Source organism: Symphalangus syndactylus, chromosome 10 (assembly GCF_028878055.3).
Source record: "Symphalangus syndactylus isolate Jambi chromosome 10, NHGRI_mSymSyn1-v2.1_pri, whole genome shotgun sequence".
Taxonomy (NCBI): Eukaryota; Metazoa; Chordata; class Mammalia; order Primates; family Hylobatidae; genus Symphalangus; species Symphalangus syndactylus.
Genome location: NC_072432.2, coordinates 82527023 through 82540449, shown reverse-complemented (window position 1 = coordinate 82540449; position 13427 = coordinate 82527023). Strand labels below are relative to the sequence as shown.

General features: G+C 37.0%; 1 protein-coding gene across 2 annotated transcripts in view; it reads left to right on the top strand.

Moving 5' to 3' along the window:
- The window catches only part of SRP72 (signal recognition particle 72), a 37900-nt gene that overhangs the window by 14190 nt on the left and 10283 nt on the right, over window positions 1-13427 (top strand). For both annotated transcript variants that reach the window (XM_055294626.2, XM_055294624.2), the window contains 8 exons: window positions 3213-3344; window positions 4799-4927; window positions 6367-6439; window positions 7990-8054; window positions 9425-9520; window positions 10389-10492; window positions 10625-10702; window positions 11436-11573. In XM_055294626.2, coding sequence (XP_055150601.2) covers window positions 3213-3344; window positions 4799-4927; window positions 6367-6439; window positions 7990-8054; window positions 9425-9520; window positions 10389-10492; window positions 10625-10702; window positions 11436-11573 — 815 coding nt within the window. The remainder of the gene's footprint in view (window positions 1-3212; window positions 3345-4798; window positions 4928-6366; window positions 6440-7989; window positions 8055-9424; window positions 9521-10388; window positions 10493-10624; window positions 10703-11435; window positions 11574-13427) is intronic.

The window sequence follows — 13427 nt, the reverse complement described above, 5'->3', positions numbered from 1 at the left end:
ATAATCTGAGACTAAAAGTAGTTAAGTAATTTGTATAAGGTCATAGCCTACTTCATAAGAGGAAAAACTTGGATTCAGATTCTAGTTTCTGACTTCAAAGCTTTCCCCTTCTACTACTTAGTGGTACTTCTCTCCTGTGGCAGAAATGTAATGTATCCTTGGATGTAGATAATGGCGTTAAAAGGGGTAGTAATCATGGGAGGTTGCTGTTGGCCATTGGTATGATATAGATTTCCAAACATTGATACTAGCCTTTGAATCTTGGCAAAAATATATACCTGTCTATGTTTATGAATTTTGAAATGCTTGTCAGGACAAATTTTTTTTTTCCCCCAAGATGGAGTCTTTCTCTGTTGCCCAGGCTGGAGTGCAGTGGCACAGTCTCGGCTTACTGCAGCTCCTCCTCCCGGGTTCAAGTGATTCTCGTGCCTCACCCACCCGAGTAGCTAGGACTACAGTCACGTGCCACCACACCTGGCTAATTTTTGTATTTTTAGTAGAGATGGGGTTTCACCGTGTTGGGCAGGCTGGTCTCAAACTCCTGATCTCAAGTAATCCTCCTGCCTCAGCCTCCCAAAGTGTTGGGATTATAGGCATGAGCCACCACACCCAGCCAGGACAAATTCTTTTTATCTGACATACATAATTGTAGGGGAAGAGAGCATGTGAGATACTAAATATCTCAGTCTGAACGTAACTTATACACAACTTTCTTCAGTCAATGGGTATTTCCGACTTTTTCAAAATAATGCTGGATGCAATAGGTAATGAAAAATACAAAGCATCATCACATAGTTTAAAATCTCATTCTGGTGTTGAAAAAAATTGTTCATGTTTAAAGTTTTTGTCTGTATACTTTATAACTGTATATTTAATACCACATTTGGTGAACAGAAGGATCTCTGGTTTGGCAAGGTTTGGCAAGTTTGAGCTGACCCTTGAAGGAGGACTATGGTTTGAAGGTTGAGCAACAGCACAAAAAAATGTTCATATGAAGAAATATTTATGATTTTAGGGGAAAAGTGAGAAAACAGAAGAGGGTATGTATTTGCTGGATAGTTTAAAAAGTAGATTAGATTGAACTATATCAGGGCCTTGGAAATCAAGTTTAAGAAAAGCCCGGCAGTGACGTGCACAATTAACTGAAGTATTAAAATAGTGACGTGACAGAACCAGCTAGAAAATACAGTTTCTTTAGGATTGATTTATATGAAAGGCAGTTTCTTGCTGTACATTAAAATAGTTTCAAATTGGTTTGGAGCTCGACAGTAAGAAAAAGTAGAATTTATTTTAGATTTTTTCGCTTCCTTTTAGTCTTTAAACTGGTAGAAGACCTGGTTTAAAAAAGCACAGTGGTATCATGTATTTGCAAGTAAATACATTGTTTTAGAAAGCTAGAGTATTGTGCACATAGTAGATACTCAGAGGCTCAGTTTGTGCTTCTCAGGATGCAATCGGTGTGACTTAGTTTTCTCCCTTTTTTTGGAGATGTATGTGACTTTCAATAATTCTTAATAGGACTTTCTTTGGGCAGATAACACTGTGCCCCCACATGGGAATTTTAGAAATTGAGCTTCTTTATGCTTTTGCTTGGTTAAGAAGAAGGGGCTTTAGGAAAGGAAAAACAGTAGATACGTTACGTGAGTATTTTCTGCTAAAAAAAAAAAAAAAGGGTTCAAAAGTGGTACAGATGTGTTTCTGAGGTTTCATGATTGCCTTAGAGAGTCACTACAGGCATACCTCATTTTATTGTGCTTTACTTTATTACACTTTGTAAGTTTTTCACATATTGAAGGTTTGTGGCAACTCTGTTGAGCATGTCTGTTGGCTCCTTTTTTTTTTTTTTTTTTTTTTTTTTTTAGATGGAGTCTCGCTGTCTTGCCCAGGCTGGAGTGCAGTGGTGGGATCTTGGCTCACTGCAACCTCCCCAGTTCAAGCAATGCTCCTGCCTCAGCCTCCCGAGTAGCTGGGACTAGCGTGTGCCACCACACCCAGCTGATTTTTGTATTTTTATAGAGACGGGGGTTTCACCATGTTGGCCAGGCTGGTCTCGAACTCCTGGCCTCAGGTGATCCACCCACCTCTGCCTCCCAAAGTGCTGGGATTACAGGCATGAGACACTGTGCCTGGCCATGTTGGTATCATTTTTTTTAACAGCGTGTGTCCATTTCATATCTCTGTATCAGTATTTTTTAGCATTGAAGTATTTTTAAATAAAGATATGTACTGGGCCGGGCACAGTGGCTCATGCCTGTAATCCCAGGACTTTGGGAGGCCCAGTTGGAGCAAATCACGAGGTCAGGAGATCGAGACCATCCTGGCTAACACGGTGAAACCCCATCTCTACTAAAAATACAAAAAAAAAAAAAATTAGCCAGGCGTGGTGGCAGGCACCTGTAGTCCCAGCTACTCGGGAGGCTGAGGCAGGAGAATGGCGTGAACCCATGAGGCAGAGCTGGTAGTGAGCTGAGACTGTGCCACTGCACTCCAGCCTGGGTGACAGCGAGACTCTGTCTCAAAAAAAAAAAAAAAAAAAAGGTATGTACTTGTTTTCAGACGTAGTACTGTTGCACATTTAATAGACAACAATATAGTGTAAACATAGCTTTTATATGCACTGGGAAACCAAAAAATTTGTGACTCCTTCTATTGTAATACTTGCTTTATTACGGTGGTTTGGAACCAAACCCGAAATATCTCCAAGATATTTCTGTATTTTGAAGAGGAATGAGTTACTTTTTATTTATCATCTAAATTCTAGAGGGCATAGCTTGTAGAAATTGCCAAGTTAAGTATTTTTGTAGTCCTAATACACTGTAATTTGTGCTGTCCCTTTTTTTCCTTCAAAAAGCTCAAAACAAGCAATTAATAGTGGAAAAATAAAACAGAAATCTTGTTCTCCATTTCTTTAAAGCAGTTCACTTGTTAAGCCTTTTTATACCTAGGAAGCCTCCTTTGAGAAGGCTCTAAAAGGAGTGGGGGTAGATTCTGGGATAACTATATGTACACGAGTAGATTTGAATTGCAGAGATTCAAAAAGATTTGAATTACTTCTGTGAATCAAGATAAATTTATATGCATCTTATTAGCTTAGGCACCCCAATCAGGTAGATACATTCAAGCTCTCTTGCTGTATTTGTATAAAGTTAATAAAAAAGGAATAAGTTGAAATCTGAGATTCTGTTAATGGTGGATAAACTTTTCTTTGTTAGGACCAAAATGTCTTTGACTCCAAGAAGAAAGTGAAATTAACCAATGCGGAAGGAGTAGAGTTTAAACTTTCCAAGAAACAACTACAAGCTATAGAATTTAACAAAGCTTTACTTGCTATGTACACAAACCAGGTGGGTAATTACCTTTGGTGTCATGGCTAAACCTTTTGTAATACGGTATGTCAGGAGTAATAGGGATATTAGTCTAATCCGTTTATAGTTTTTGTTTGTATTTTGTCTTCAACTCATAAATATATTTTTTTCCTTCCTCAAAATATTATATGTATTATTGGCTGGGCACAATGGCTCACGCCTGTAATCCTAGCACTTTGGGAGGTTGAAGTGGGCAGATTGCCTGAGTTCAAGCGTTCGAGACCACCCTGAGCAACATGGCGAAACCTTGTCTCTACATGGTGCTGTATACCTGTAGTCCCAGCTACTCTGGGGACTGAGGCACAAGAATTGTTTGCAGTGAGCTGAGATTGTGCCACTTCACTCCAGCCTGGGCAACAGAGAGAGACTGTCTCCAAAAAGAAAAAAAAAAAAAGAAAGAATGTTATATGTCATAGATTTTATTTATTAAACAAGTAATTTGCCCAATTTCTTATAGGGGTGTAGGGTTGACACCTTTTAAGGGGAAGAAAACAGTATTCACACCTTTAAATGAGATAACTTTCTCATTACCTTATTTCTAATCTGAATTAAGGTAAAATCATCAAAGATGCTAGCCATGATTATAGATTTAAGACCTATCTTTCATTTTTGCTGTGTATAATCACATCAAGTTATAAATGTTAAGGAGGTCAATTCTAACTCCAGTAAGCATTCTAATTCTAATTTTATACTCTTTTAGAGCAGAAGTTTTCGTGGGAGAGAGAGAAGCAGTAATTTTTTTTTTTTTTTTTTTTTTTTGAGACAAGAGTCTCGCTCTGTCGCCCAGGCTAGAGTGCAGTGGTGCCATCTAGGCTCACTGCAACCTCCGCCTCCCAGGTTCATGCCATTCTCCTGCCTCACCCTCCCCAGCAGCTGGGACTACAGGCGCCCAGCACCACGCTCGGCTAATTTTTTGGTATTTTTAGTAGAGACGGGGTTTCACCATGTTAGCCAGGATGGTCTTGATCTCCTGACCTCGTGATCTGCCCGCCTTGGCCTCCCAAAGTCCTGAGATTACACGCATGAGCCACCGCGCCTGGCCAAGAGGCAGTAATGTTTTTATTATTTAGAACTGAGTCAAGTTATTCTTAATAATTTAGCAAAAAATACATATGCATTTTGTTGTTTTTGAAGCAAATGCTTATACTTGATGTGTTTGATTTTTTTAAACAGTTCTAGAATTTAGGCATCCAAATGGATGTTTAGAATTTCTCCTTTACTGAAGACTCTTAGAGCTCATAGATTAAATTTAAACCATTTTCTTACAAGAAAAAATTGAGAATAGATACTGTAAACTGATTCTCTTATCCTGGGCAGTTCTTTGGTTGATATTTGTTTCAGCTGATTTTCCCATGTTTCTTTTCTTTCAGGTCATTTAGTGTTTAATTTCATTAACCAGTTTATTTTTCTTGTGGGGGTTGGATATCTTCTAGGCCGAACAATGCCGCAAAATATCTGCCAGTTTACAGTCCCAAAGTCCCGAGCATCTCTTACCTGTGTTAATCCAAGCTGCCCAGCTCTGCCGTGAAAAGCAGCACACAAAAGCAATAGAGCTGCTTCAGGTAAAATAATTACTTGAATGAGGTGTCAGGCATTTGCAGCTTTGTTTCATTTTCATTGTGTTGTAATAACCTACTAGTATGTAAATTTAATGGGAAAACTAATCAGAAATGTACCACTACACAAATTTCAGTGTCATTTTAGTTAACTCTTTGGTTACAGCTTTGTTTTATATAAATTTCTATAATGTAAATATTTGTTATAAATGCGGAAGAATGCTGTTTTGTTTGGACATCTGTTTAACCTGAGTTAGGGGGTTGTTTAGGCATGTATAATTCCAGAACATACTTAACCTCTTTTGCAATAATCTGATCTCCAGTGAGTTCCACTCCAGAACCTCAATTATGGAGATACTGACTTTGTTTTTATCAACCCAAACCAGCTATTATATTGCATATTTAAATTTCTTGAACATAAACTACATTGGAAAGTTGGACAGGTACAATTAGGATCATCCTGACAGACAAAATTGCCTAACAGGGACACTCAGTGAAGAGACACTGCCCCTTCTCTCCCCACAGCAAAAAAAAAAAAAATCTGTTTAGTAATCTTTATTGTAGTTGACCCTTTGTGTCCTTGAGTTTTGCATCCAAGAATTCAACCAGCCATGGATTAAAAACATTTTGTGGGGGTCACCAGGCGTAGTGGCTTACGTCTGTAATCCCAGCACTTTGGGAGGCCCAATCAGGTGGATCATCTGAGGTCAGGAGTTTGAGACCAGCCTGGCCAACATGGTGAAACCCCATCTCTACTACTAAAAATACAAAAAATTAGCCGGGCATGGTGGCGCATTCCTGTTATTCCAGCTACTTGGGAGGCTGAGGCAGGAGAATCACTTGAACCTGGCAGGCGGAGGTTGCAGTGAGCCGAGATCACGCCGCTGCCCTCCAGCCTGGGTGACAGAGCAAGACTCTGCCTCAGAAAAAAAAAGCGCATTTCGAGGTTGGAAATGTATGACTGCCTCTGTACTGAACATATACAGACTTTAAAAATCATTACTCCCTAGATAATATAACAACTATATACATAGCATTTACATTGTATTAGGTATTATAAGTAATCTAGCAATGATTTAAAATGTATAGGAGGATGTGTGTCGGTTATACGCAAATACTATACTTTTATGTAAGTATGTGAGCATCTTTGGATTTTGGAATGGGGGGTGGTTCTGGAAGCAATACCCTGTGGCCGAGGGATGATGGATTTCTCTGTTAGTGACTTACAGAAAACTTGACATTATCGCACTTACTTTTAGAGCATACCTTTAAGAAAAACAGTAAGTATTGAATAAAAATTTTTCCAAGTTAAGATTTTGACCTGCAGCCAGAAGTTTAATATTTTAAAACTGGATTTAAAATCTTATGTAGCTAAGTAATTGTAATGTATACAATTAGTTGTATAAATTAAATGTGATTTTTTTCCCCAAACTAAAAAAATTTAGGAATTTTCAGATCAGCATCCAGAAAATGCAGCTGAAATTAAGCTGACCATGGCACAGTTGAAAATTTCTCAAGGTATTATGGTTTTTGTCATTATTAAAATATTTTAATGAAAACATGTTTGGAATGATTCTGCAGTTGTGAACTATGTGATTTTAAGTTTTTTGTGTAATGGTAAAGCATAATAATTACTGTTTCAAACATGCGTCTAGATTGTATGATCTCCAACAGATTTAGTGGTGAGGTAATTGCCCCTTTTCATGGATTATTCCTAAATTACTAGAATGATTGTCAGTCTGTGCCTTGAAAGTTCTGAAGCAAAGGATTCCTCTCCTCCAAAAGACCATACATACCACTCAAATTGCCTGAGTATGTCACATGCAGAAATGCTTATGTCTGTCACTTGGTAATATTTGTATGACTACTTTGCATCATAGTTTTCAGAATTTCTTAGCTTGGCCCGTAATCCTTACTTCATTTTACATTTTGCCACCAGTCTTTGGGCTTGGGGAAAGGTAATAGAATTTAACGAGAACTGATGTGTTTGAATTTTAAAACTGCCAATGTTTTTGTCTGTGATTTTCATCTAACTTTGAATATCTAGAGCTGTGTTGCCCAGTTTGGTAGTCACTAGCCACATATCGCTATTTTAAGTTTAAATTAGTTAAATGAAATTTTAAATTCAGTTCTTTGATTATGCTAGCCACATCTTACAAGCTTAGTAGCTATATGCAGCTAGTGGCTACAATATTGGACAGCACAGATATAGGACATTTATATCATCACAAAAAGCTCTGTCGAACAGCTCTGGTATAGAATGTGGATTTTCAATGGGGGAGACAATTCTTCACAAAAATCTTAAATATTACAGTGGCTGAAATGAAAATTCTATGAGTTGAAGGAGGGGAGTTGGCAGTTAGGGAAAAAATGTTTAAAATGTCCTTAGTAGGGCAATAATGAAAATAAGGTTGAGACACACTGCTGATCTCCCTCTTATCCAATTCTCACATTACTTTCCTTGTCTCTTTTTCCTTCTCCTCAGCCCTGTCTTCTCTTCCTTGCCCTTTACTTGATCTTTCCTCCTCCTATGTTTAGTTTATGTTTTCAAGGATTATTTATTATCTTGAAATTACTGACAGTCTGTCATGGTTTTTTGTTTGTTTTTAAAGACTGGGTAATTTGAGTTATTGAGGTTTGCAGTGAATACAAAATCAGAATTTAACACCATAGGAAATTTTCCATTGCACTCATATCTACAGTAACATATTTCAAGGCCTTTAGTGAAGGACCCCCCACCTTCAGGTTACAGCCCGAAAAAGAAGAAATAGAACTCAACAGACTGGGAGTTGGGAGACTTCTTTTCTGGTAGCAGCTCTGCCATTAACTTTCTTTGTGGCTTAAGCAAGGTATATTATTTCTTTAGAACTCAATTTCCTTATCTCTAAATGAATAGAGTTCACCATCCCCAAGATCCCAAAGTTTATATGTTTAGTGATGTTACAAAATATGAGTTATGGTTGCTTTCCTAAGGAAAAGTAGTGGGAGGAAGTAAAATTTCTTGTTTTTTTTTTTTTTTCATAATATGTGTTCTTCTATGTAATGCTGATTTTGTTTATTCTCCTAAGGTAATATTTCTAAAGCATGTCTAATATTGAGAAGCATAGAAGAGTTAAAGCATAAACCAGGCATGGTGAGTTTAAAAAATTACAAAATTAAAAAGTTGAATTGATAATTTATATGTCTAATGTGTATTCACTTTATTTATATGTCTAATGTGCATTCACTTTAGGAGTAGTAATTATAATAGTAATAGTTGTCTGGTATAAATTTAATTTCATTCTCTGCTCTGGTATTGGTTTCTTATTCAGTCAAATGTGCCAAGCACTATTTAGGCCTTATAGTATCACTGAAAGCCAACCTCAAATAATCTCAGATCTGTATAGGGAATTTCTTAGCCTATACCATTTTCATCAGTGTGATTTCTTTAAATTAGAACAATTTCGTAATAGTGGCCAACAAATTTAGTTTTTAGTTTTCTGATTATTCAAATATTGCGGGTTTCAATCATTAATACAGCTGTGAAAGCATCTTTTCCATAGTAGAAACTAATTCTGTAGTGGTAGTATGTGCATCTTTTGGACAGGGGCTGTTTTATTCATGTTTGCATTATCTAACATGGCCTCTGTGCAGTTGGCTCTGAGTAAATGTAATATGGTAGTGCTTTCCCTTGAAGATTCATATTTTAAGGATCATGCTATAATTACTTTACCTTAGAGTCAAATACAGTATATGACTGAAAATAAAATATTTCTAATATTTAATATATGGCCGCCTTTTACCTTTCAAGGAATGTATCCATTTCATTTAGGTTGCTGACTTTATTGGCATAAAAGTTCTTCATTTTATTTCTTTATTGTCCTTTTAATATCTGTAGAACCTCTCTCATTCCTGATATTGGTTATTCATGTCTTTTTTTCTTTTTCCCTCTGATTAGCCTGGCCAGAGGTTTATCAGTTTTACTGATTGTTCTTAAAGATCCAGCTTTTTGTTTGTTTCCTTTCTATCCTCATCTCCTACTGCTCATCATCCCCCTCTCCCTCCACTCTAGCTATGTAGGCCTCCTTCCTGTCCCTCAGCCACACTAGGCACCCTTTTTACTGGCTTCAAACAGCTCATGCCACATGGGATTCATCGTGAGAGTTCAGCCGCTCTATGTATGCCTCACTGATCATACACTTAAATGTCCAGCAGTGTCTTATTGTATAAACATTTCTAAGGGCTTATTCTCAACTTCTGTACTTACCAAACCATTTGTGAACTGGCACTGCTTTAAAGGAAAGGTTTATTTTACAGATAACTACCTTGATATTTGGAAAACACAGTTGTTCATGGTATTTCTAGAAGTAAAGTTACTATGTTCTCTAAAGGGGGTAGCTTTTATGATAAATCAGATATTAGCAGAGAGCTTTTATTTGTTATTTCTTCAGAGTTTTTTATTTTCAAAAACGGTATTCTGGGAGTGAAGGGGGAGTTCACTAATTTATACCTTTGGCTGTGTAGGTGTCTGCATTAGTTACCATGTATAGCCATGAAGAAGATATTGATAGTGCCATTGAGGTCTTCACGCAAGCTATCCAGTGGTATCAAAACCATCAGGTAAATAAATGGAGTAAAATGTTATGAGAGCATGTTTTTACATAAAACTAAAGATGTAGTAGTGACAAAATTTAGGCAAACTGAAGTGTTAACACGTCACTATTTTAAAAGTGGAATACTACTTAGATTATCAAATGCATTTTTTTCAGTATACCAGATCCAAATTAAGTTATTAGAAATAAGCAATGGCCGCAAAATAGAAAAATAGCTCATTTATATTTATTCAAGCTCCTTGCTGTATCTGTACATGCATTTGTGTATGTAATCTCAAGAAATAATAATAGTACATGATTGCATATTTAAGAGATCGTCTTAAATAGCTAGAGAGCCCATGGGTGGTAGTAATTAGTACAACAGTAATACATGGAATAGTTGTTCATCATGTCTCTATCTAGTAGGAATATTTTAATTTCCAGTATGGATCTCTGCATGGGCAGTATCCAACTTAAAATTATACATACGCTGTACAGGTGGCATTTATACTGTTAGTACTGTTAGCAGTGGAGGGTATCAGGGAAAGTATTATATTAAATTAAATTAATTATATATATTAAATTAATGTTTGAGAACTATGATGGCATATCTTTAAGATTTGATTATTATAGGAGAATGTTTCCAGTTGTAGACACTTAATAGATATAGGTTGTTTTCCAAATTCATCAATTGGTGATTACTTGTACAATTAATAATTTGTCCACCTGCTTTCCTCTACATGTGTGGATGATTTTGTTGTTTCAGGCATTCAGTGAAACATAAGATGAGGGATCTAATGCATAGGTGTATTTCTTAAAGGTCTAATGAATATAACTGCATGCACTTGCTAGATATTTAGCTTGAAACATTTTTTTTCTTTTTATTGAAACTGTAGCCAAAATCTCCTGCTCATTTGTCCTTGATAAGAGAAGCTGCAAACTTCAAACTCAAATATGGGCGGAAGAAGGAGGCAGTTAGTGACCTACAACAGCTTTGGAAGTAAGCTCTGAAACGTGGAGTTGTAGAAATAACACATGTATTGCTGCTACTTGATATGAGGGAGTTACTTGTTTATATTACTTTCTCCAGTTTTTATAAACAGTTCAATAATTTTCTTATTTCTTCTTTTAGACAAAATCCAAAAGATATTCACACCCTGGCACAGCTTATTTCTGCTTACTCACTTGTAGATCCAGAGAAAGCCAAAGCGTATCCTTTTGATTGTTATTCCTTACAGCTCCTTAGTAGCACAATAGATCTCTTCTAATATCTGTGTTTTGACCAGAGCTTTTTCAGTTGTAAACTGCAACTAACAAATCCTCCTTTTAACTAGTAAAACCAAAAAATGAGAATTTATTGATCAGTGTGATTGAAAAATGCGGCAATAGATCCAACTTAGGGTTCAGTTTCATCCAGAAGCAAAAATGAAGTCAGAAGGGTATAGCCTCTTTTCCTCCAGGTTCAAGTTCAGCAGCAAGGAAAAGAAAAAGCATATTTTATGTGCTTATCTCAAATAGTTACTTGATAAGCGAATTCGGTGGCCTTATTGAGCTTCGATCATACGTGCTGCTCTAATCAGAGTGTGTTCCCAAAACTGAGGTGGGTTGGTGGATGCTAAGCAGTCACAAGTCATCAGCTTGATAGTTGTTTTGGAATGGAGTTTGTATTAAGCCACCACCTTGCTCCACATCACTGCGTTAAGGAATAGAGAATTAGATTATGACTCCTCACGTTCTCCTTTCAGAATACTGTATGTACTATATAATTGATATGACTTGTAATTGTTATTGTATAGAAGATTTAGGAACATTTTTTGCTTTTGTTGAAGGTCATCAAGAAAAGACAGTCTTCCAGTGTCAATAGATACATTAGCAAACATATATATCTATATAAATGTGTGTGTTTGTGTATATTAAGTTCCTGAACTCCTGTTCTATCACAGTCTTAGTAAACATTTGCCATCGTCAGATAGTATGTCTCTAAAAGTAGATGTTGAGGCTCTTGAAAATTCTCCTGGTGCTACGTACATTCGGAAGAAGGGTGGAAAAGTTACTGGAGATAGTCAACCAAAGGAACAAGGGTAATATTTTTCATTGTAATGTTCTCTAATGCTGATTTTAAATTAGACAAGGAATAAAAAATACATTCTCATAGAAATTTCATGTGAATAAAGTTCTAGTTCTTTTTGTTCCTTTTCCATTTCTTTCACTGTGCCCAGCTCTTTGTCCTTATTTCCTTCCCTTTTCCCTCAGCCCAAAATTAACCTCTGGTATTAATTTAATCTATTATTCCAGAAGTTTTTCTTTGTGTTTACACACACAGGTGGTTTACGAATATTTTCTTTAAATTGGCTTTTTTTGTTTGTTTGTTTGTTTATTGAGACAGAGTCTTGCTGTGTCTCCCAGGCTGGAGTACAGTGGCACAATCTTGGGTCAGTGCAGCCTCCGCCTCCCAGGTTCAAGCAGTTCTGCCTCAGCCTCCCGAGTAGCTGGGACTACAGGCTAATTTTTGTACATTTAGTAGAGACAGGGTTTCACCCTGTTGGCCAGGTTGGTCTTGAACTCCTGACCTCAAGTGATCCGCCTACCTCGGCCTCCCAAAGTGCTGGGCACCGCGCCCGGTTATTTTTTACAGAAGGAGGATTGTATTGTACTTAGTGTTTCCCAACTTGCTTTTATTTAATGAGTTTTAGAGATCTTTCCACGTACTAAAATGTGGACCTATTTCATCCTTTTTATGCATAACATTCCATAGGCTGGATGTGCCTTCCTTTACCTATAAGTTATTGTTGTACATTTAGTACATCATTTAGTATATGATTTCTTTTGCTGATTTGAAGAAAAGGTTAGTAGGCTTCATCTACTTACAAGAAGTCAGATTTTGACTCTTACTTCTTCCCTTGTCATCTTAAAGATATAGTTAGCAGAGACCTACAGTAAAATGTTTTAAGATTTTACTTTGGACTCAGAATGAATAGAGCATGGAAAAGATAAAACATTTCCTTAGCTTTGTGACTTTCGCAAGTTTTTACTACTTTCTCCTTTTTTGAATGCCTTTTGAAATCTAAATTTTTCCCTAACTTAAAAAAAACTCAGCAACAATGATTTCTTTCTAACAAACTCTGCATTTCATAAAAAGCATTGTCGTTCTCATAATAACTTCCAAAACTTTTAATAAGGAATTGGAGTCTCAGAGAGGTTACATTGTTCCAAATTCCATTTCATCCTACAATTATAAATTCAGTCTGAGTTCTTAAATGGATTTTCAATTAAGTATGTTTATTATTTTTTTTTTCTTCACCAAACAGGGTTGAATAACTACTAAGAACACGCAGTTTCTTCTTTAGCCTGGCATAGTAGCACTTGACTCTAGTTCCAGTTACTGGGAGGCTGAGGCGGGATGATTGCCTGAGCCCAGGAGTTTGAGGCTCCAGTGAGCAGTGATTGCATCATTGCACCCCAACCTGAGTGACAGAGCAAGACCCCCCATCTCTAAAAATAATAAGTTTTTTAAAAATAATCTCTGTTTCTTTTGTTTGTTCGTTTGTTTTCTCTTTTGAGACAGAGTCTTGCTCTGTTGCCCAGGCTGGAGTGCAGTGACGCAATCTTGGCTCACTGCAACCTCCGCCTCCTGGGTTCAAGCAATTCTCCTGCCTCAGCCTCCTGAGTAGCTGGGACTACAGGTGCCCGCCATCACGTCTGGCTAATTTTTGTATTTTTACTAGAGACAGGGTTTCACTATGTCGGTCAGGCTGGTCTTGAACTCCTGACCTCAGGTGATCTACCCATCTCGGCCTCCCAAAGTGCTGAGATTACAGGCGTGAGCCACCGAGCCTGGCTTCTTTCTCTTTTTTCTTAGACAATCATTAAGATATACATTGACTTTTTAAGCTTTTAAGTTTCAGCACAGTATTTTCATTAGGTATTATTAATGC